This window comes from Equus quagga, chromosome 2, assembly GCF_021613505.1.
Source record: "Equus quagga isolate Etosha38 chromosome 2, UCLA_HA_Equagga_1.0, whole genome shotgun sequence".
Classification (NCBI taxonomy): domain Eukaryota; kingdom Metazoa; phylum Chordata; class Mammalia; order Perissodactyla; family Equidae; genus Equus; species Equus quagga.
The window spans coordinates 105,182,567-105,207,735 of NC_060268.1; the positions used below are offsets into that span (position 1 = coordinate 105,182,567).

Sequence of the window (25,169 nt, forward strand, 5' to 3'; positions counted from 1 at the left end):
TATATTACAGCCCTTAGCATATTAATCATAGTTGTTTTACATTCCTGGTCTGATAATTCCAACTTCCCTGCCCTATATGAGTCTGGTTCTTAAGCTTTCTCTGTCTCTTCAAACACTGTTTTTTGCCTTTTAGATGCCTTCTTACTCTTTCTTGATAGCTAGACATGATGTATTTGGTAAAAGGAACTGCTGTTAATAGGCCTTTAGTAATGTGTGGTAAGGTGTGGAGAAAGGTGAGGATGGGAAAGCTTTCTACAGTCCTATGGTTAGATCTCAGTCTTCTACTGAACCTGTGCCCTGGGACTGAGAAGTTAATCAGTGCTTCTCATCCTCTCCCTCCCTACCCCCTACCCTGTCTTAGGTGGCAAAAGATGCATAGAGTGAGCTGAAGTTGAGTATTTCCCTTACTCCAGATAGAATCCCAGAGCAGGCTGAAGATGGGTATTTCCCTTCACTCACATGAAAGGCTAGAGTGGACTAGAGTTAGATATTTCCTTTCCCTCAAGTCAGTTAGGCTCTGATAAAACTCTAGCAGATTAGGCTCTGGCAAAATACCTTTTTCTCTGGGCAGGCCTTGTTGAGAAGAACAGAATACTCTGGCATATTTCAAACAGGTTACTTTTCCCTCCACCTGCTGGATGCACTAGGGGATTTTTTACTCACTGTGAGAACCTGGTCAAGCTTCTGAAGGTAAAACTCACAAAGATTGGGGGACCCCATGACTGCGTCCCCTGGAGTTTTTAACTCTCAGACTGTGCTCACACAGAGCCTCCAGCAGTTCATCAATTATAGTTTACACTTTCTTACTCACTGGTTCCTAGCAGAGGTTTCTGCTCTGGTCTGTTGTGATTGTCTGTGTTCACCAGTCTGTCTCTCCAATTTTGGGAGTGGTGGTTTGCCCTGTGACCTTATTTCTTTGATGGATTCAAGAAGAGTTGTTGACTTTTTAGTTTGTTAAACTTTTTGCTTGTCAGGATGGATTGGTGACTTCCAAGCTTCCTTACACACTGGACTGGAAACCAGAAGTCTCTATTTTAACAAGATCATTCTGGCTGCTGTGCTGAGAATACTCAGTAGAGGGAGGAAGGGAAGGCAGAAGCAGAGACAGTTGCAAAATACAGGTGAGAAATGTGCTGTTTTAGACTATGGAATGGTAGTTGGAGAGATCCATAATTGTATTTGGATGTTTGGAGGGCATAGAACCAGCAAAATTTGTTGACAGGTTGAATAGTAGGGTGTAAGAGAAAGAGAAGTGTTAGGGATGACTCCATGGTATTTGACCTGAGCAACTTGGATGGATGAAGTTGCCATTAATTGAGATGGTTCAGTCTGGAGCAAAAAGAGATTTGCAGGAGCTTGATTTTGAACATGTTAATTTTGAGATGTTTAGTAGACATCCAGGGGGTATGTTGAATAGGATGGATATGCTTGCCTAGGGTTCAGGGAAGAGATCCCGGCTAGGGAGAGAAATTTGAGAGTCTTCAATATTTAGCTGGTAGGACGAGATCTCCAAGAGAGTAAGTGTTCATTGAAAAGGAGAAGAGATTCAAGGGTACTGCTCAGGGAGTTGAGGCTGAGCAGCCAAGGAGGTTGAGAGGGAGCGACCAAGGAGGTAATAACAAAACCAAGATGTGGTTTCTTGTGAATGAAATGTTTCTAGGAGGAAAGAATGATCAGCTGCCTTGATTGGCCAAGTAGGAGAAGAATTGAGAAGTGACCATTGGATTGTAGCAAAGAGTTAATTAGTATCTTGTGAGGAGCTCCCTTGATATTGTGCAAACATTCTGTTTCTTCTTATCATTTTGGCCGATAATTTTAGCATCTACTGATAGTCTCACCAGCAACAGTTGTTGCTGTAGTATTTGCCTAGTGATGATTTTTCTGTTGCGTTTGTTGGTGTTCTACTGTACGGAAACACTGTCTTTTATCTGTTCTTATCTATTTATCCAATTATTTATTTATATCAGCATGGACTCATGGATATTTATTTTATTCTATGGGTTATAATCTTACAGTTGTTATTTTATTGCTGAAATTGTCCTAGATTTGACTATCAGGAGTGCCTTCAGATTGGTTTGTATGTTGTTTTGAAATGTCCCCATAATTTTTTAGGCATGTCCTTGCCTTGCCTGGCACTAAAAGATATTGCAGGTTCATCTTGTATTTTCCCTGCCTCGATATCACCCATTTCTCTAAGGTTACTTTTATTGGAATGGTATTTAGAAACCAAGACCCAATTGTTAAGTGTGCTCATTACTATTGGGGTGTCATTGCTTCTAGGCCCTCATAATGGACAAAGATAGGAAATATGTGTATTTACTACACATGTATACACACACATTTACTATATCTATCCCAATTTATATAAAAACCATGAATTCATACTGATACCTCCAATTCCAGTTTATCACCACGGTGTTCATTCTAGTCTTTTCCCTTTCTTCATTTGTAACCTTTTTCTTTCACAATGAGAAACTTGGTTCACATTATCCATAAGGTATCTACTTATTTGCTCAAACTTACTAGACACAAAGATTAGTTTAGAATCACTAACCCATATCTCTGCAAGATACAAATTTACTAACTAGAGTATAATATTTGTGTGCAGTTTTTTTTGTCCTTAGCCTACAGTATACTGTCAAAATATTGTTTTCTAAAGTTACTTAAGTTTTTTCTTCCTCATGCCTTCATTTATAATTAGTTATATTCATTTGTTATTCTTTGTATTCTATTTTGAGGATCCTCACATACTGAATGATTTTAATTATTCATTTGGGAGGGGGATGAATTGATGTGAAGTGTCAATGTGGTTATAAGAGTTAGAACTATGCAAAATTTTCAGAAGTGTTGCTACCTCATCCCTATTGCTTCTTCCCTTTCCCACATTCTTTCCACCCTATCCCCTGTGGAGAACCAATATCATTAGTTTCTGATATATCCTCCCTGTTTTTAGATACATGTATATTTTCATATAGCCTCTTCTTTCTAAGTTGACTGGTAGCGTATTATAGACAAACCTTTGTATTTTGCTTTTTATACTAAATGTATCTTGGATATCACTCCAAGTCACTTTATAGAGGTCTTTCTCTTTCACTTTTCTTTACAGCTGTAGGGTACTCCATTGTGTGAAAATACCATAGTTTATTCAACACCTTTTCTTTGTATGGCATTTAGGTTGTTTCCAGGATTTTGCAATTTTAAATGATGCTATGGTAGATAACCTTGTGCATATATATTTTTGTATGTTGTAGGTATATCTTCAGGGTAGATTACTAAAATTGTGGTTACCAGACCAAAGGTAAGTGTATATGTAGTTTTGTTAGGTATTGTCAAATTCTTCTCTAGAATGGTTGTAACCAGTTTATATTCCCACAGCAATATATGAAATGCCGGTTTACCCACAGTCTTGCCAACAGAAAGTGTTGTCATACTTTAAAATTTTTGCCAATCTAATGTGTTGTTTTAGTTTGCTCTTCTCTAAGTTTGAGCAAATTGGAACATTTTATTCATATGTCTAAGGGCTATTTTTACATCTTTTATGGTGAATTTCTTATTTATGTATTTTGCCTATTTTTCTATTGGGTTTTGGTCTTTGTCCCACGATTTTTAAGAGTTTGTTACATATTAGAGATATTAGTCCTTTGTCTCTGGTATATGTTACATGTATTGTCTCCTGATTTGTCAGTTGTCTTTTGACTTTGTTCATAGTGGTTTCTTTCTCATGCAATTAAAACATTTTTTTTTTAAAAAAAAGCAAATTTATCCTTCTTTTATTGTCTCTGCATTTTGAGTCATAGTTAGAATAAGCCTTTCCTTGCACCAAAGTTAAAGAGGAATTGATCCATGTTTTCTTTTAGTACTTACATAGTTTAATTTTTTACTTTAGACCTTTCATCCATTTGGAGTTTATTCTTATGTATGGCATTAGGTATGAATCTAATTTTATCAAGCCTACTTTTATGTCTTTCAGGAGCGTTTTGTTCTTTGTAGAGGTTTGCACCTTTCTTAAGTTTATTTCTAAGTATTTAATAATCTTTAAATCTTTATTGGTATTATAAATGGAGTTTTCTCTACTGTTTTGTCCTTTAATGGTTTATTGTTTGTTTATTTGAAGGCTATTGATATTTGTATGTTGATTTTATATACTCCTAATTTACTGAATTACTATTTTTTAGTTAGTTTTCTCATAAATTCCCTAGGGTTTTTCAAATGTGTTATCTAACATATCATCTAGAATAGAGAGAGTTTCACTACTGCTTAACTCTTCGGCCTCTAATTGATTTCTCTTGTTTAATTATTCCTTTGACTAATACCTCTAGTGCTGGGTTCAAGTAGCAGAGATAGTGGACATCCTTGCCTTGTTCCTGATCTTAGTGGAAATACTTCTAGCATTTCCTCATTAAATAAGATCCTGTCTTTAGGATTATTTAGTAGTATTTTAACACGTTAAGAGACTATCTCTCAATTCCAGTTTTCTTTAGTGGTTTTTTTTAAATATCATGAATGGATATTGAATTTTGTTAAAGGTTTTTCTTAGCATCTATGGAAATAGATTTTTTTCTCCTTAGAACTATTAATGTAGTAGATGATATTAATTGACCTCTTAATATTAAACCAACCTACTATCCTGAAATACATCTCATTTGGTCATAGTAAATTCTTTTCTTGATGTACTATTGAATTCTGTTTGCTAATATTTAGATTTTTATACCAATATGAACAAATGATATTGGTCTCTAGTTTTCTTCTTTTGTACTGTATTAGGGTTAGGAGCCAGTGCTATACTTGTTTCTTAAAAGAAATTAGGAAATTTTCATTCATTTTACGAAATTACGATGTTTCCATTCACTTTCACTGTCTGGAAAAATTTGTAGATCAGAAGGTTTATTTTGTCTTTGAAAGTTTGGTGAATTGTTTTGAATCCATCTGGTCTGGTGCTCTTTATGTGGGGTGGTTGCCGAACAACATTCTCTAGTCCTTCTGTGGAAATCAGTGTCTTTAAGTTTTCTAACTTTAATGGCATCAATCTTCTTAATCTGTTGTTCCTTAGGAAATTATCTCCTTATCATTTTTTATTTCTGTATATTTGTGATTTTCTTATTTTTTTTCTTGATAAAGTTAGCTTGTAGTTTTTCTACTTTGTTAATGTTTTTGGAAAACTGGAATTGTGATTTATTAATTACTGCTGTTCTATTTTCTACCTCATTTTCTACTTTTGTCTCTATTGTATCCTTTCTTGTGATTTTCTTTGTTCTTTTTCTTTTGAGATGAGAATTTTATCTTCATCCTTTTGTTTATATTTATGTGATGGGTGCCGTGAATTCTGTTCTCATAACTGATTTAACTGTATTCCTTAGATCTTGTCATTGCTTTTAAAAAATTCTGTCATTTTTTTAGGTCTACTTTCACCCAAGAGTTCTTTAACAGAACGTCTTTTAATTTCTAGATGGAAGGGCCTTTCTGAGTTTTGTTTTTGTTAGTAAATTTTAGTTTTATTGCATTGCAAGCAGAGAATGTTTTTTGTAATATTTAATCTTTGTGGAAAGTACTGATGTTTTCTTTTTGACCTAATATAGGATCAGTTTTTGTATTTGTGCCACGGACACTTGAGTAGGTGTAATCTTACTATCTAGGCACAATGAAGGTCTATCTCATTGATTATGTTGTTTAGGTGTTCTGTCTTTTTATGTACTTTTCTTACTTGATCTGTCTTGTACTGAAAGGTGTTTAAAGTCTCATTATTGTTTCTCTGTCTCTTTGCATCTTCTGTAGTTTTTGTTTAATAAGGTGGTTACTTGTGTTATTTAATACATAAAAGTATCCCTAAGGGTTACATCTTCATCATGAACTTTAGCATTAAAAAACATAACATCCCTCATTGTCACATTTGATGCTTTGGGGTATATATTCTACTTTGTCTGGTAATCAGGATCGCCACTCTTCTTCCTTTTTGATTCTGTTAGCTTGCACTTTTGTCCATCCCTTTATTTTAGCCTTTCTGAGTCACTTATTGTAGGTGTATTTTTTGTCTACAGGAAATAGTTGAGCGTTATGTAGTGTGGCAAATTAAAAATCCTACTTTGTCACATCATTTAGCATTTCTGTATTAGCCTTCCAACCTTCATTCCTACTTTTGTTTTAGTCTTAGATAGACATTTATATATTTTTAAATGCCCACCGTTAATCTTTTTGCCAAGGTTTTTCTGGTCATATCTTGGTTTGGATGAAGCTCATCCTCTTATTAGATTCCTCAGGAGGCAATCATGGATGCAGAATTCTCTGGTAAGTTCTTGTAAGTTGAGAACTTTTTTTATAGTTGTGGTAGGCACACTCTATACTCATTGAATAACTCCTCTTTTCTCCCTCCTTCCAGCCCCTGGCAACCACCATTCTACTTTCTAAGAGTTGAACTACTTTAGATACCTCATATAAGTGGAATCATGCAATCTTTGTCTTCTTGTGATTGACTTATTTCACTTAGCGTAGTTTCTTCAAGGTTCATCCATGTTGTAGCATGTGACAGAATTTCCTTCTTTTTTAAGGCTGAATAATTTTATATGTTTATACCATATTTTCTTTATCCATTCATATGTTGATAAACATTTAGGTTGTTTCTATCTCTTGGCTTTTATGAATAATGCTGTAATGAACATGGGTGTGCAAATATCTCTTCCAGATCCTGATGTCTTTTGAATATATATCCAGAAATGGAATTGTTGGATCATGCGGTAGTTCTATTTTTAATGTTTTGAGGAGCCTCCATACTGTTTTCCATAGTGACTGCACAATTTTATTTTCCCACCAACAGTGCACATGGGTTCCAATTTCTGCCCATCCTCACCAACACTTGCTATCTTTTGAGTTTTTTTGATAGTGGACAACCTAATGGGTGTGATATTTTATTGTGGTTTTTGATTTTCATTTCCCTGATGATTAATGATGTTGACCATCTTTTCATATGCTTGTTGACCATCTGTATGTCTTCTTTGGAGATATGTCTATTCAGGTCGTTTGCTAATTTTTTTTTTGTTGAGGAAGATTGCCCTTGAGTTAACATCTGTTGCCAATCTCCTCTTTTTGCTTGAGGAAGGTTGTCGCTGAGCTAACATCTGTGGCAATCTTCCTCTATTTTGAATGTGGGATGCCATCACAGCATGGCCTGACGAGCAAGCACAGGTCCGCACCTGGCATCCAAGCCTGTGAACCCCGGGTTGCCAAAGGGGAGTGTGCACACTTACCACTATGTCACTGGGCCAGCCCCTCCTTTGCTCATTTGTAAATCAGATTATTTGTTCCTTTGTTGTTGGGTTCAGTCTAATTCTTTTGCCTTATAACTTAGTTGATTTTGTATGTGTGTGTAACTGTTGAGGATTTTGTCTTTATCATTGAAATCGAATAGATTTATTACTAGGATGTGTCTTGGGCTTAATAGTTCTTAGTTAATTTTCCCAGGTACCTAGGGGGTCCTTTCAATGTGTACATTCAGGTCTTTTTCCATTTCTGGAAGTTTCCAGGATTATAGTTCTAAATATTAGTTCTGGTCCACTGTTTTTTTTTTTTTTTTTTTCCAGGAACTGTGATAATATGAATATCATTCCTTATTGGCCTGTCTCCCATTTCCATTACTTTCTCTTTGACCCTTCTTACTTCTTTATGTCATTTTCATTCTCCTGGGTGTTTTCCTACCTTGTCCCTTACTAAATATGTATTTGAGTCTCTTATCTCTTGGTAGCTTGTAATTTATTTTTCGTTTTTGAGGTAATTTTGTCTATTTCCTCCATATTGAGCTTTTGTGCCATTGCTAGCTTCCCTCTCTGTCTTCTCTGAATTTTTTCTCAGTCAACCCTGCAGAGGTGGGAATATGAGACTGCCCACTGGGATTGGGTGATTGCCCCTTTTTTATTCCCAGGTATTTTGAAGTTTGGGCATTCTCTGTCTTCAGTTTATGAGGGCTGAGGACGTGGTTTCTGTGTAGATTAATTTCCCTTCTAGTTCTGGAGGAAATATTGGGAGATGGGAGCTATGGTTCACCATTGTCTTTAATTATCCATTTTAATTAAAAAAATTTTTTTTAATAATTAATAAACTTTATCCAGTTCTAAAGTTTCCATTACAGAATAATACTAATCCTATTGATTCTGGTTTATTTTCTAAATGCAGATATGATCATTTTCTCAAAATGCACATATTTGCATGAAAATTCTAACAAAGACCAAAGAAACATGTTTGAGTCATTATTACGGTTAGATCAGGTCATGAGGCTGGAACTGCCTTGATGGGATTAGTGCCCTTATGAGAAGGGACACCAGAGAACTCCCCCTCTCTCTGTGCACACGCACAAAGAAGAAGTCATGTGAGCACACAGGAAAATGCTGGCTGCCCACAAGCCAAGATGAGGCTTCAGAGTGAAACCGACTTTGCTGGAACCTTGATCTTGGACTTCACAGCCCCCAGAACTGTGAAAAATAAATTTCTTTTGTTTAAGTCATCCAGTCTGTGGTATTATGTGGTATTATGGCAGTGTGAGCAGATGAATACACACACACACACACACACACACACAAGTATATATTCGCAAATACACTCACATTCATATATCACTTATCACAACTTCGTTTATAATAGTGAAAAGTTGGATAGATGAAGATATGTCTTAGGTGACTGGGTAAATAAATTATGACAGAAACATATATTAGAGTACCATCCAGTCACTAAACATAATGTATATTCTTATTTATTGATATAAAAAAATGAGCAGTTTATAAAACAGCTCACAAAGTATGACCCCATTTTATTAAAGAAATTAATTTTAAAAGGAAGTATATCTAAAATGTTAAGAATAGATTCTGCTGGCTTTAGGATTACATGTAATTTTTATTTTCTTTTATATATTTCTGTGTTTTCTGTTTTTCACAGTGACTATTATTTTTATAAAAAACAAATTTTAATTTGTAAAAAGTTTGAAAGCACTGAATAGAAAATTTGTATATATAATCTATTTTTTTGGACGATATGTTTGTTTTATAGGAATTAATTTTTCTGGATTTAGTTGTACAAGAAATAAGTGTTGAGGTTTAAAGACAAATGGCCATCCTTAAATAGGGTTGCCAGGTTCTTACTTGCTAACTTTGGCAACCTTATCTTAAAGCAAAGTTGGTTTGCGTTATATATTTGAGATTATAAAAGTATGCGTGGTAGAAACCCTAGTCTTTTTTAATGCGCAAGAGAGGACGGTAAGACTCCGAGAGGTTGATGACCTCCTTAAAGTCATCTAGCAACTTAGGTAGCCATCAGGACCATGGCTCAGTCTTAATGCTTCTTGCCACCCTGTCTTGCCTGCCAACCTTCTATTTTTTTTTTGCCTGCTAAATGATGGCTAAGTTCATTAAAAGTGATTACAAGAGTTGTGGCTAAGCAGTGGTGTTACTGTCTTCAGTCCAGTTCTAAAATTTGCATTATAGAATAATGCTGTACAGTGTTGGTTGAATGTACACATGGTATTACCTGCCCAAATTGCTTTATCTAGTTATGCTAATGGAATCCTATATTTTTTTTTCTTTTTTGTGTGAGGAAGATTGGCCCTGAGCTAATATCTGTGCCAGTCTTCCTCTATTTTATGTGGGATGGCACCAGCATGGCTTGACGAGCAGGTGCTAGGGCCGTGCCCAGGATCTGAACCTGCAAACCCCATGCCGCTGAAGTGGAGCACATGAACTTTACCGCTGTGCCACCGGCTGGCCCCAGAATCGTATAATTTTGGTTGAAAAGATGACCTAGGCACATCTCAATATTTTTTTAAATGTTAAAATACTTTTAACATGTAATAATTTCTAGCTTAAAAGCCTTTCCTTACTGGCGTTCTTTTTTAGCTGGAAGCAAAAGAAGAGAGTTTTTCCATTCAGGAGATATATGGTAGATATACGTATCTACCCCCGTGCCCCTGGTCCTCGCTGAATGCCTGTGGGCTGTATTCCATTATGATCTTTTGGAGCATTTGTTGAACATTTAGTAGACATTCAGGTCTACTAACAGGCAACACTACTGAAACATATCCCCCAGATAGCTACTTGTGCTTTATGGAGGCTGATTTTCTAGAGACTGATTAGCATAAAGGTTGAGAGTGCAGTCTCTGCAGTGAACCTGCTGAGGCTTCACATCTCCAATCCGCATGCTCTCTGTGTGTCAGTGAATCTCTCAGTATTTCAGTTTTATTACCTGTGAAATGAGCATAATATTGATGCCCACTTCACGAGATTGTTGTTGTAGTTGAATTATGATAACACAGGTCAAACACTTACAGCAATGCGTGGCTTATAATAATAAATGCTAACACATACACCACCTACTGTTATTATTCTAGTCAACTTATTTTGTAGTGTCATAAGCAAAAGTAATTTCAGAAGGCAGTATGTAAGATATTTGAAAAATGTTTTCATCAATATCAGTGTCCGTTAAATGTTCTGTTGAGTAGATAATGGTCATTCTCTGGCTAGTATAGTCCAGACTTTCTTGGGACATTCAAATGTGCAATTTGCAAAAGAAAAAAGAAGTTAATTATGCTGGAGTATGGAATTCTGCCTAATATTCCTTTAACATCTCAGAAATGTAAAGAAAGTGTGTTGTAGACCATAATTTTCTGCCTTAGAAAATTGTCCATAGTATCCTTTTTTTTTCAAGATTGACTTATTCTGTAGTTAGTGTCCCGGCTCTACAAAAAAGCATGTTAATATACAATAATGAACTATAATTACATACAGACACTGAAATTGAGGGAATTTTCTGATGTATTAATGTTTTTTAATTGGAAATTATATTTTCTGCCCTTTTTCAAGATTATTGGCCTTTCCATTCAGAAGAGAGATGAAAGATGCCATCTTAATCACTAAATAAACTCACATATAAATAATCATTATTCCAAGTGGGCATGTCACTCAGGGAACAAATTTTTAGAATATAAGCCCCTCAGGACAGTAAACTAAATTAAATCTTTCGTATTTTTTAATTTAGATATAATTGACCTATTAGTTTCAGATGTACAACATAATGATTTGATATTTGCATATATTGTGAAATGATCCCAGTAAGTCTAGTTAACATCCATCACCATACATAGTTACAAAATTCTTTTTTCTTGTGATGAAAATTTTTAAGTTCTACTCTCTTAGCAACTTTCAGATACACAACACAGTATTATTAACTAGAGTCCCCATGTTGTACATTACACCCCCATGACTTATTTTATGTCTGGGAGTTTGTACATTTTAAACCCCCTCCCACCTCACACCCCTCTCTCCCATAATATACTTTTAACCCTGAATATAACTGAATGAGGACTACTTTGCAGCATTTAGAACTGTCTTCTAGGCCTTAAATCTTAAACTCTTCAGGGCTGTTTTCATGATATCTTGTTTTTTAATGGGTTCCCTAATGTCATACTTTGTTTCAAGGCCAGAGAGGGTTTTTTTGCTGAAGAAGATTTTCTCTGAGCTAACATACTGGTTTCTTTAAAGCAAGTAGATTGGACTACATATGCCTTTAGCCATGCCTTTTACCTATGATTCTGTAAACTTTATAATGAAAAGATAAATAATGAAAAGGTAAATTTGAGCACCCAGCACTCAGTTTAGAAGTGTGTTTAATTTATTGTTATTAGTTCTTTAATAAAATAGCTTTGTATCATACTCTTTCGAAGGTTCTTGTTGAATTTTTAACTATTTTTTTTTTATAACCTTCCCCTAAGGTATTCCCATCTGTCAGCAGCACTTAATTTGGAATAACATGGAACTTGAAGATGAATATTGCTTGAATGATTACAAGTGAGTATAATTGCTTATTAGCTGTTTTATAGATGCTCAGTATTACGACTCCATAAGATAGTGTTTTTCTTCTGAATCCTTAGATCGTGTCTCTTCTTCTTCTGAATAGTTCTGATCCCTGGATTTCAGTGTAAAACCCAAACTTCGAGATGTGTTGGCTCAGTACCCCATACTGCTTGATCTTTGTCCTCCATTTCTTTGTTCTACCTTTTCATTATTCATGCCCAGCTATTTATCCCCTGCCTTTTTAGATCTTCCTCTTCTGATCTTGCCTTCCTTACTCCTTTTTTTGAATATTGACCCATTCTCACCTGGCTACATTCCTTTTCTTTGCATTTTCACAGGAGTTTTGGGTGAGACAGTATTGTTCTTCACCAAGCCTTTCATTTTTCATTCAGCCCTTCTTCTGTTGCTAAGTGACGCTGTGAGCACCGGTCATAGCAGATACAGTGTCTGACCCTTTGTCTTTCTCCCTTCTTTCACGTAATTTGTTACTCTTAAAGAACAAAAGGGTCAGAGGCAATGTGGAATAGCTGGAAGAGCACTGGGAATCAGGAGACCTTGTGGAGTTGCTACTTTTCTGTTTTATTAAATAGATCTGCTATTTTCCAACACTGTGGGTCTTGGACAAGCTTCTCTTGTTCTTAGGGCCTCTTGTTCCTTACATGTGAAATGAAAAGGCTAGACCTCTCCGAGGTCCTTTGCAGTACTTTTATTCTGAGATTTCATGTCATATTAAGGATTATGAAAACTTCTTTACTCTCATTATTTATACATGTAAATAAGTTAATATTTATATTTATGCACATTGCTGTATCTTTTTTTGTATTTCATAGGGTAGGCACTATGCTTGATAAACCAGCACATAATTATGCATATATTTAACACTGAATGCATTTTGATGATTGTGGTTTATTTTTGTGTTAACTATCCACAGCATTTCAGAAGGTTGTACCTTGAAGCTGGTATTGGCTATGCGTGGCGGACCTATAAATACTAGAAGAGGTAGGCATATGTTAAAATTATGTATATTAAAGCAATTTGACAATAGTAATTGGCCCAAGCCAGTTGGTGTTTTTATAGCTTCAAGTTTTAGCCAGGTTCTCTTTCTGCTATTAGCTCTTGGAAGAACCACATTTGTTTCTCTAGGCATTGTTCTTTAAAGCCTGAATGCACAGAGGCAGGAAGTCATATTCCAGAAAATCTCTTGATTCCTGATTCAATTCAGGGAGATTTAAAAATAAACCTCACCAGTATAGGGAATGAAAATGGGATAGCATAGTATGAATATTATGTTGTTATCATTTTGTGTAGGTTCATACCAGTCTTGTTGCTTTTTTTTTATCCACTGAGTCTTCATCTCCTGGGGCAATGATGCTTACAGAAAATCCCAAAGATGCCTGTTAGCCTGGTTTGTGATGCATTTGAGTTTCATGGATATCATCATTGCCCTGTTGAACCCTTTTTCAGGATGTGAATGGTCTCTGGAAGTCTGTTCATTCATTCAGCAAATACATTTTGAGCATTTACTAGATGTTCAGTGCAGTGTTCCATGGGAGAAGAAGTCCCTGCTTCATGATAGTGCCCACAGTAAACGTTAGAGAATCGACATCATTTCAAGTAGTCATAAGTGCTATGGGGGGAATAGGGTAGTGTGAGAGTCTAGAAGTAGGGTACTGGGAGGACAGGTGTGGAAGGGCCCTCGGAGAAGAGGATGTGAGCAAAGACTAATTAGCAAGAAAGCTCTAAGCATGGGAGAACTGGTTGTGTTCACACTGGTCCCTGATTCAGGTATGTCACATGAATCCCCACCAAGGAGAGGCATCCTGAGACTGCTCAGAGCAGTTCTGCTCTGTGGGCCTCATTTTGGGGAAGGCCTTAAAAATTGTTTGATCCTCCACTAACCTCTAAACTGAAGCTTAAGTATTAATTCCTCTGCTGGCTTACTTCCACAAGTCAGATTTTTATCTCTATGCTTCATAATTTTGGTTAGAAGATAGGGTTATTACTCTCTTTTTCCTAGCAACTTGAAGAGGAGTTCGTGAGATAGGTTACTTGGCTGTTGCACTGTTTTGAATAGGTTAAAAAAACAAAGATAATGTTAGAACTGATGAACTAGCACTCCTCATATCAGGGACTTGCTGTTAATTGTCACTTATGTGACATAAGGTGATGTTTACAGTACTGGTTCTAATGGTAGTGCAAGGACCCTAAAGTGTTTACTGAGCCATTATAGTAAGATGGAGTTATATAGTGTTTAATGACATGTGAGTTCCCTTGTATTATATTTTTGAAAGTTGGTTATTTTGTGTATAGTATTATCCTTAAACCAGGGCATTTAATCAGAACCCCTACTTTTCTTACTAGGACTCAAATTATTTTATATTTATGAGGAGGAGTGTAAGTGTTACAGATTCTGAGTTAAAAATATATGGGTTTCTTTTTACTTTTTTAAAAAAATGAAAATGCAGGGCATCCTTATGTTTTGGTAGTTGAAGCTGTGTAATACTTTTCTTTCCCTACAACTTCCTGTGCCTTGTTTGTGAATTGAAAAATCCATGTCTAGAACTTGTCTGTTTTTTGATATTTTAAATTGAGTTTTTAATAATTTTGCTTGTTTTAAATCAACGTCCTTAAAATTAAAAGTTTACTGTTGTCTGCCTTACATCATTGAAAACTTTGTGGAAAAGAAAAACCGTACCCAGATGTAGAACTTTTCCATATTGTATTTGAGAAACCATATTTATTTAGTTGTACTTGAAAATTATGATTTAGAAAGTGCCTTTATCATGTGAGTTCCAGCAATATTTAGCTTTTAAAATTATTTATGAATGAACCAGTATCAAAACAGCATAGAAAATACTTTCTAAAACTAACTTTATCCTAAACTATATATAAAATGTTTTGTACCTGAAGAAATCTAAATGATTTTTCTGTTAGGAGAACGTGTGTACCTGCACACACACATGTGCATATATGTCTTCTGTCCCAGTGGCTCCGTAAGTAAGGTCTGCTTTGTTGGTTTAAGCAAGTCTTTCATGTGGCTTTAGTAATGGCAGTAGCATAGTTTTTATTTCTTATTAATGTAATGTGGAAAGTGTAGCATTAACTTAAAAATGGCAAGAATTTGTTTTAAAAATGTCTTTTAATATTTACATATCTTATGCCTATGAAAGAGTCGATCAAAACATCCAAATATTTTTATAAACTAAACTAAATCTTATAATTTCTAAAGTTTTTGTGTTTTAGTAGTGGTGAAATTGAGTTTAGGATATGGGAACATTTTTGATGTTTTTACTTTGTTACTTTCAGAGTTTCGTATTTCTTATCGCTATGACTTTTTACAGGGTAGTACAGCACTGGATTCTGTTAACGTATAAGCTACTTGAATGACAGGTATGGAGTTTGAGAAATTGTCGCCTCTTTTAGGAAAGAGCGACTGTTTCTGCAGCTTGATATGAGAATGTCTTTGGGAGCAAACTTTTTTTCCCTTGTAACCATTATTTGGACTCCCAAATCTTGGGTTCAGGGGCGTTTAGAACATTCACCCTATGAGTCGGCAATCTCTTGAGGCCCATTTCCACCACAGGAGCAGAATCTGTGGCTGCTGTGGACAAGAGTGGGTTGTAATGATGGCTGCAATATTATTCAAACTTGAAGACAACTCCAGGCAGCTAGAGCCTACCACTACTGGGGGCTTTGCCCTGGTCCTTGTGCTCTGACTGGACGTGTGGATACATACCAGGACAGTTGGGATCCTGGGAGGATGCTTTCAAGAAACAACATGCTAACCACGGCACACATTGCAGTTTGAGTACACTAAGTGGCCCCTTTGTGTTCTGAGTTATTGTGTACTTTTACTACCTAACTTCACATCAAGAAACAGCTCCAAGAAGAATTGACCTTTATATAAAACCAGAAAGACAAAGAGGAATTCACTTGCTTCTAATTTCTAACGTGTCTCCCAATTATGTGTGTGTGTGTTTATTGTTTAATCTAAAGTAAGTGGCATTTATAGTGCTTTTTAATTATTGATTCTTGGAACCAGTATTGGAAAATATAGGAAGCAGAAGGTGTAAAGTGAAAATAATCATAGATGCTTATGTCACAGAATCCACAAATAGACTAGTGGCACAGGAGAAACCTCATATATTTGGTTAAGCCCTGTCTTTGCACATAACATCATAATAATGCATTTTATTTCTTTCATATTAATACAACATAGAGAATGCTGTATTAACTATAAAAAGACCAGAAACTTATTTGAAGAATATCATGTATGTATTGTATGCACAGGGTGGTTGTTCAAATTCAGCACATTATGTTCTGTCACTGTACCAATATGCATAAAACGTGATATAAATTGAAAGCTTGTTTATCAATTTTTCCATTTATAGTTCCTATGGAAGATCCACTTAGGGAGATGGCTGAGTACATGGATTCCAGTCGAGATGAGGTCTGGGAGAAGACCTCCTGCAACAAAAAAGTTACATTTTTGGTATACCGAGAAGGAGATCAATTGAATTTCTTTCGTGTAGTAGATAGGGGAGATGGCACTTTAACACCATTATCTGAATCTTTAAGGTAAATAGGTTTTCATTTGCATGTCTCACTTAGAAAAGGAGAACGTTGTATGATACATTCCATAAACCTTATGCTTACGTTATGTTGTCAAAATAATCTTACTATATTCACAAGACTGACTAAATTTCTTGCATTTACCCCATGCCCCTTGCCCCAGGTATGTAATTTTGAAATTGTCCTTCATATGATTGATACTTAGAGAGTAATTTCTAAAACTGAAATTTCTTATGGAGTAGGGAGTCTTATTGTAATAGTGTGTTATTTTATAACCTTGGCGTAATAGAAAGTGTTAAACCTAAAATTGCTATCTTTTTTCAAAATTTAACTCGGCTCCTTAAAAGTAGATAAATCTCTTTACTTTTCTAGTCTTGTTTTCCTACTCTCTAAAAGGGGAAGGAGTTGTTATATTGCTTCTAAAATCTGAGGGAAACAACTTCAAGGGACTTAGCTAGGCCGTAGAACAATTAAGGAATTAGACAAGGTCCCCCTTACTATGATTCTGTTATCTCCTTTCCCTTTAAGTCACTAAACATTTACTGGACATTTATAGACAGTCCCTGCACCAGGCACTGAGTTATAAAGATAATCATCCCTTCGTTCGTGGAGCATGCAATCTGCTAAAATAGTGTCTGTGATATAATGTCGGCAGTTGTTATAAAGAGATAGCAACATCTCTGGAAAACCAGATGAGAGGGCCTTCATTTTGCCTGAAAGGTGAGGAGTTAGGGACAACCTCTGAGAATTAGCAACCTTAAAAGAAGAGTAAGAGTTTGCCAAGCAGACAAAGGAAGGAAAGATATTACAGATAACTAAATTTAATCCCACAATAGAAAAAGCTAGTGGCAAAACCATTCAGAGAAAAAATAACTTAGAGTCTGGAGAACAGTTTCTATGCATCAGGAACAGTGTAGCTGGATGCTCTGCTCGTCCCACAAAGCTGCACTCAAGGTTTTGGCAAAGGTGCACTCCTATCTGGAGGCCTAACTGGGGAAGAGAATCTACTTTCAAGCTCATTCAGGTTGTTGGCATAATTCATTTCCTGGCGGTTGTATGACTGAGAGCCCTGATTTTTTGCTGGCTGTTGGCTAGAGGCTCCCTTCAGCTCCCTTTTGATTAACTCAGAATCAACTGATTTGGGGCCTAAATTACATCTGCAGGATCCCTTTACCTGTGCCATATTCTGTTGGCTAGAAGCAAGTCATAGGTCATGCCCAAGCTCAAGGGTAGGAGAATATCCAGGATGTGAGCACCGGGGATTGGGGATTGGGGGCTGCTTTAGGATTCTCCCCACCACAGAGTGTTATGTGGAACAAAAGGTCAGACCCTTTCTTTGTGGCCACAGAGAGCAGATGGTGACAAATGGATGTTGACTTGAATGTGTCAGGATCTGGTTAGCACTTCAAAAGTGGCATAAACGTGTGGGCTAGAAGTAGAGAAGAGGGAGCGGTGAGGGCTGCAGCCTTAGTCCAGTGTCCCTCACTTGGACCATGGATAGAATTTTTCACACCACTCTCTCCATGTGCCAGCTTCACTGTCATTTTGGTTTTCTTCCTTAGCACATCCACTGTTGGTTCCTCTTTCTTAAGGAAGAAAACCTGAGCTCCTTAGCTTAGCATGGAAGGCCCTTTACAACCTGTCATCATCAATTTTTAAGGTCTCTTTCATTATGCCATGTTTTTGCACATCTTTTTCCCTTTGCTTGAAATGTCTTTTCCTCCTTTTACTCCATTTTCTCCCCAGCCAACTTCTATTTGTGGTTAAGACGTAGCCCAAATATCGCTGGTTATTATTCCTCTCAAGATAATTTTTAAATTTTTCTTTTCCTTTCTATTTACCTACCAGAAATGGACAAGGGATAGGGTGAATGAGAAAGGGGGGCTAGAAAATTTTCTCTGGTGATACCTTGAAGAACATTTATCTTGCCTTTTTTAGGAGAGGCTTTCTTACTCTACAACAGAGGGCAGCAAGCTTTTTCTGTAAAGAGCCAGATGGTAGCCACTTGAGGATTTTTAGGCCAAGAGATAAAATCAAAGATACTGTGTAGGTATTTACATAATAAGAGAGAAAACAAATTTCCACAAAATTTTTATTGACAAAATTCAAAATAATAATAATTGAATACTTTTGAGTGTCTGTGTGTATAAATCAGGTCTACTAATGAGAAGAATGGAATTCTTTTTTGTGGGAGTAATATTTTACTTACTGGGGGTTGAAAGCTACTGTTGCGTTTCAAATTTGCAAATCATTTGCAAAAGTTCATCTGTTAATATTGCTCTGTAATGAGATTTTATGTATTTTATATTTGAAAATTTCTTTTCACACAGACAGGTACTGTCAAATACTGATGTCAGTCCACGAGCTTATGCTTTTAACTGAGCATGTCCATCACTTGGAAGGCATTTATAGAATTGTATTAGAGTCTTCTCTTGCTTTTTGCATTTAGCATGTCATTACGTTGCAGATTAATCGTGTCCAGTTGAAGATAGGTGGAACTCCTCAATTAAACGTTTAAATAGATTTTGAAATATGGAGATTTCTTTTAACTCACAACGAGGTATGAAAACGCTGCTGGGAGTATACTTTGAGTTTGGGAAATATGTGCTGGAAATTTGTGTGGGAATGGAGATCTCACTTCATTTTTAACTTTTGAAAGTGTGCCATTCCATGTGATTCAAAGTAATGCTAGGTGTTGTCAAAATGACATTACTGCAGTATAAGTTTCTCATGTAAGTACTGTTTTGCCTTTAATTTTAAGCAGAATTCATTAAGAAACATCATCAAATATACAGCAAAAACTAATTTCCAAAGGCATTTAGTGTTTGACAGTAGCAGTTGAGGGGGGGTTCTTCTCATTCAGAAAAATTCAATGTCAGCCCTGAGCTAAAAAAAAACAAATCACAATAAAACTGCTTACTGCTGTGCCATTTGAACCAATGGTTAAGTACATGAGACAAATGAAGTTTACCGTTGACACTACTGGTTCGATAATACACGATGGATTCAGATATTTACTGCACAATACCTGCTGATGAATAATACAATAACTATAGCTTTAAACACTTTACAATTTCATTAGCTTTTTAAATTTGTCCAACTAAACTTTTTTTCTGATCCACACATTTTTTTTACTCCATCAGTTGTAGCAGATTCAAGTTGTACTGAATTAGTCTTTTAGGAACTTCTTTGAAAATATTCTTACCTGTAGTTGTTTTATGCAGACTGTTCATCGGAGCTAGTTCTTCAGTCACTTCAAACTTGGTATTGATGCCCTGAATAAACAAAAACAACCTAACAGTATCGATAATTTATGTTGACTCATCAAAAGCCAAGGAAAACGACTCCCAGTCATTTGTCGTCTTTTTTTTTTAACTTTTTATTAAGATTATGATAGTTTACAACCTTGTGAAATTTCAGTTGTACCTTATTGTTGATCATGTTGTAGGTGCATCCCTTCACCATTTGTGGCCTCCCCTCACCCCCCCTTCCCCTGGTAACCACCAATCTGTTCTCTTTGTCTATATGTTTAACTTCCACCTATGAGTGGAGTCATACAGAGTTCATCTTTCTCTATCTGGCTTATTTCACTTAACATAGTACCCTCAAGGTCCATCCATGTTGTTGTGAATGGGACAATTTTATCCTTTTTTAGGGCGGAGTAGTATTCCATTGTGTATATATACCATATCTTCTTTATCCAATCATCAGTTGATGGGCACTTAGGTTGCTTCCACGTCTTGGCTATTGTAAATAATGCTGCGATGAACATAGGGGTGTATGGGATTTTTGGAATGGCTGATTTCGAGTTCTTTGGATAGATACCCAGTAGTGGGATAGCTGGGTCATATGGTATTTCTATTTTTAATTTTTTGAGAAATTTCCATACTGTTTTCCATAGCGGCTACACCAGTTTGCATTCACACCAACAGTGGATGAGGGTTCCTTTTTCTCCACAACCTCTAACATTTGTCACTTTTTGTTTTGGTTATTTTTGCCATTTGTCTTCTTTTTTAATTTATTATTGATGTTGATTCCTATGTTGTCAAATCTTCGAGAAATTGTTCTTGCTGAAGGAGTAGTCTCTAAACAAGTTTATTTTCTCGGGACACATTTCTTCAACTGCTATGATTAAACATGGTTTAATTAATTCACTATTGGTAAGCAGATTTCCTTCCATGGCTAGTAAATAAGCCACTCAGAAACTTATTTTGGTTGCAGTCTCATTTTCATTTTTTATTTAAAATTTTCTAATTTTTCTGACCTGCAAGTTGAGAGTATTGTGATGAGTCTTTAGTCTGGTAATGTCCAAATACGTTGTTTTTCTTAGCACAGCTGTAGTGTCATTGCATAATAACACAATGCTTTGCTATTTAATAGATAACAGAATAATCCACTCTCTGCTCTGCCTTAAAACTGCAACTTTCCAAGTCCACTCTTGTGTTGATATGTTGGGTAATATATTGGTAATAAAAAAAAACCTGTCATGGTACAGTGATACACGTGGCACTCAAAATACTGTTGAAGTATGGCTGTGCCGCTATGATTTGTACTGTGCCAAGCCATAGTGCAAACCAGTGAGAGAGCCATATACAATCGCTGTTGTGGCTACTTAGCTCTTGCCAGTGTAGTGCAAATGTAGCCATAAGCAGTATGTGATCAAGTGAGTGTGGCCGTGTTCCAATAAAACTTCCTACTTATGGACACAAATTTGAATTTCATGTAATTTTCAAATTTTATAAAGGATTATTATTTTGATTTTTTTCAAACATTTGAAAGTGTGGAAACCATTCTTAGCTTATGGGCCACGTAAATAAATGGCGGACTGAATTTGGCCTGTGGCCGTAGTTTGCTAATTCCTTCTCTAAGAAGAAACATTGAGAATTGGGTGCTTATTTGATTCATTCTGATACAAAATCTAGTATCAGTCATTTTTAGTCTCAAATCTTTTTAGTTAATTCTGCCACCTTACTGCTTTTATAAGTGGAAAGAAATAAAAGGAGGCATTTAAGACTTAATTAAATGGTAACTTGTCTGTGAAAGTCACATGAAGACTTGGCTTTGGGATGAACAATGGTCATGTTGAAATAAATACGACATTTGCCCATCTCTTATTCTTTAATCATATTATTAGATTAAAAGGTTTATAAAAAGTTGAATGTAGCATTCAAGAAAATATTTAGAAATTCAAGAAAATATTTAGAATATTTAAATATAAAGAAGGATATTTTTGGATTAAGTTTATAAATTACTATGTTATCCTAGTCTGATAACATCTTTCCATTTAGAGAAAATTTGTGGTTGGCTTCTAACTGATCTCATGAGTTTATGCTTTGTGAGAGAAAACACAATGATGTGATTCTTTGAAAAAATTAGGTGAATTTAAAAGTGTTTTTTATCCTTTAAAATGCGTCAAATGAAATATTTATCACGATTGTACTTTTTTGTGTACATATATACACACATGTGCGCACACACACACACACACACACTGTTCTCCGTGGGAAGGCAGTAAAGAATCAGTTTTTTATATCAGGAATGTTGAGTCAGAAACCTCTTTCAGTATTCAGCATGGGTACTTAAAGTTAAAATACCACAGGATATAACAGAGAAGTACTCAGAGTTAAAATATTTCAAGGTAACCAAGCATAGAGAGTATATACTTGAATCATTTTTTCCAACTCCAAGAGTGAACTGGCAAAAATCTTCACTCAGCCCTCCTTTTCAGATATAGGTAATCTCAAGACAAGAGCCTTCATGTACTATAGTTCTGTCACTTATTTGGGTACTAAGTAAGGTCTGTTGTTTGGTCCCTGGGAAAGCACCAGGAGGTGCTGTAGAGAACAGACTTTGGAACCAGACAGATGGGAGATTTAAATTTTAGGTCCACTATTTACTAGCCGTCTGGTCTTGAACAAAATCAGTTAACCTCTCTCAACTGCAGTTTCTTCATTTATAAAATGGGATATAATATCACCTTATATAGTTTTTGTGAGGATTAGAAATAATATGTGGAAAGTGCCTGGCAGAGTAGGCATTCAGTAAATGGTAGCAAAGCTAATCTCGGTATATCAATTTTCATGCTGTGGTAGGCATCTACAACAGTAGGACTGATGGCCACGAGTCAGCCACTAGGGACTAAATTGGTTATGGAGACCAATTCCTGCCATTGTTTTCTGATACCCATGCTGACTCTGTGTGTAATTAACCCACGATTTCAAAATATCATCAGTTCACCTTGTAAAATTTAGGAGTGAGGCTATCTACTCTCTCCTTGACCTTTGTGTGGTGATAGTATGTGCTTCAGAAATGTTATGGAATATGCCCTATTAAGGCCATCCTAAATTGTTTCCGTTTCTTACAGCCATATTGAAATCTTATTAACCTTCATACTTCTTTAGCATAGATACATACTTCGGTTTTCCTATAAGTCAGTCAGTCATGGTAACTAATACACATTCTTAATCTGCTCTATTTAAAATTTTAGTCATTTTTCAAATATGCTGAGCTCATTTTTCTTTCAAACCCTTACCATTCTAATTTTCCCATTATTGAAAAAGCTGAATGAAATTTCAATAATGTTTGTGTTCAGTTCAACAAACATTTATTGCGTACGTGCTAAGCACAATGCCAGGTGCTAAGACTAGGAATATGGGTAAGGCCTAATATGTGCTTTCAACTTGCTAACATATGGGACAGTAAGAAGGAAAGATAGACATGTAAGTATAAAGGTGATGATAGTGTGGTAAGTGCCATTATCTTATGCAGTCAAAGAGAAGGGGCTCCAAACCTAATTATGTTAAGGTATGAATAAATGTCATGGTGATGGACCAGTAATTGAAATGTTTTCCATGTTTAGTAATTTGTGTCACGACTGGACCGAAGTGTCTCTTTTCATTTTAAAATCTATGTATTCTAGGTGGCTACATTTCCAACACACTGAAAAAAGTCTCGTTATCCTTATTTTTTTGTTGTTGTTTTTTAAGAACAGAAAATGTTCTGATGACACCTATGGATGAGTTCCCTTTTTAGTGAGAATCCTCTCAGGGTGAATAAAAATCTGCACTTTCTTCTGCATCAATTTCTTTTTCATTCTGGTTAGTGGAAATCTGATCAGCCTATGATCTAGGTTTCACAATTATCAGCCATGGTGGATAAAATGGAATCAGAAAATTCTTGTGGAAATGGATTTTGCTTCTAAGGGAATGATACAACAGGTGCCAAAAGCTCTTCACTTATGGTATACTGACTTCAGAAAAGCTCAGCTGTACTAAATTTTCAGTAATGCTAGATCGTGATATTTATCCCCATTTATTTGTTTTCTCCTAAGAAATATACTTTTTGAGATAAATTTGCCTTACATTTACATTGACAAGATAGATTTATTGTTTTGTCATTGGCAGCATCTGTCATTTCTATTGCACATAGAGTATTTTTAGTTATTGGGCAGGTATCAAGCACATCTCAATAGAAATTCTCGTTTTCTTTGCAGTGGTGGTTCTGTGTATAATTTGTACACTGATGAGGATGAAGAAGTTGAGCCTTCTCCTTCTGGGCAACAGATAATTGAAAATTCAATAACTATGAATAAGATGAAGCTGCTGAAGGCTAAGATGGAGAACATGAATCTCAGCAAAAAGGTGAAGCTGTTGGCACTCGGCCAGGCCTTTCTCTAGTTTGTCCCTGCAGGGCTTGCAGCACTAAGGTCTGTTGGTAACTGAAAAAACAATTATAAAGCGTTATTCATTTCAAGTGTCTGGCCTCAGTTATTTATTGAGATATTAAAAGTGATGAATTGTTTTTTTATAGGCCAGCAACACATTTAATGTGATCATACTGTATTTAAAATAACTCATGATTTTTTAAAATTTCGTAGTTCTAGAGCTAAGAATAACGAAGATAACCTATTCTTAATCTTGTAATGATTACTTTTTAAAACACTCCGCTAATATTTACTTATTAAGGATATCTCCTATGTTTGGGTGTTGATAAGGGGTATGCTTTTGTTCAGCTTTACTAGATATTGTTGGTTTTTCAAAGTGATTTCGAAATAATTGAGCCAATTTTCATTCTGTTCAGTAATGAACGAGAGTTGCAGTTTTTACGTATTTTTGCCACTATTTGGTATGGTCCTTTTTAAATTTTTGTCATTCTGGTTGATGCGTAGTGGCATCACATTATGGTTTTAATTTGCATTTCTCTGACTGATGAAGTTGAGCACCTTTTATATGTTTGTTGGCTATTTGGATATCCTTTTTTTTCCTTTTTCTCTTCAAAGATTTTATTTTTTCCTTTTTCTCCCCAAAGCCTCCTGGTACATAGTTGTATATTCTTGGTTGTGGGTCCTTCTAGTTGTGGCATGTGGGACCCTGCCTCAGCGTGGTTTGATGAGCAGTGCCATGTCTGTGCCCAGGATTCGAACCAGTGAAACACTGGGCCACCTGCAGCGGAGCACGCGAACTTAATCACTCGGCCACGGGGCCAGCCCTGGATATCCTTTTTTGTAAAATAGCTTTTTAAATCTTTTCCCCATTTTTCCATTGAATTGTATGTTTTTTGCTTACTGATTTTTTTGAGATCTTTGTATATTCTGGATATGTCTTTTGTCATATATATATCTCCACCCTATTTATTACTTTGCTTTTTTACTCTATTAACAGCACGTCCCTGTTCCTTTATTGAAATATAATATAATATAGTTCACAAGTCTTTAATGTACCGTTTGATAAAATTTTACATTTATATACACTCATGTAGGTACAACCCAAATTAAAA

General features: G+C 35.8%; 1 protein-coding gene across 6 annotated transcripts in view; it reads left to right on the forward strand.

Moving 5' to 3' along the window:
- Positions 1–25,169, forward strand: part of ZFAND4 (zinc finger AN1-type containing 4) — a 102,686-nt gene that overhangs the window by 53,838 nt on the left and 23,679 nt on the right. For 4 of the 6 annotated variants that reach the window (XR_006886665.1, XM_046648656.1, XM_046648685.1 and 1 more), the window contains 4 exons: positions 11,741–11,816; positions 12,754–12,821; positions 16,214–16,400; positions 23,887–24,034. Coding sequence is in view for 5 of the 6 variants with exons in the window: in XM_046648656.1 (XP_046504612.1) it covers positions 11,741–11,816; positions 12,754–12,821; positions 16,214–16,400; positions 23,887–24,034 (479 nt within the window). In the remaining variant the exon portion in view is untranslated. Of the gene's footprint in view, positions 1–11,740; positions 11,817–12,753; positions 12,822–14,756; positions 14,825–16,213; positions 16,401–23,886; positions 24,035–25,169 lie in introns of those variants that run through there. The other 2 variants (XM_046648691.1, XM_046648666.1) reach the window with 2 other exon arrangements.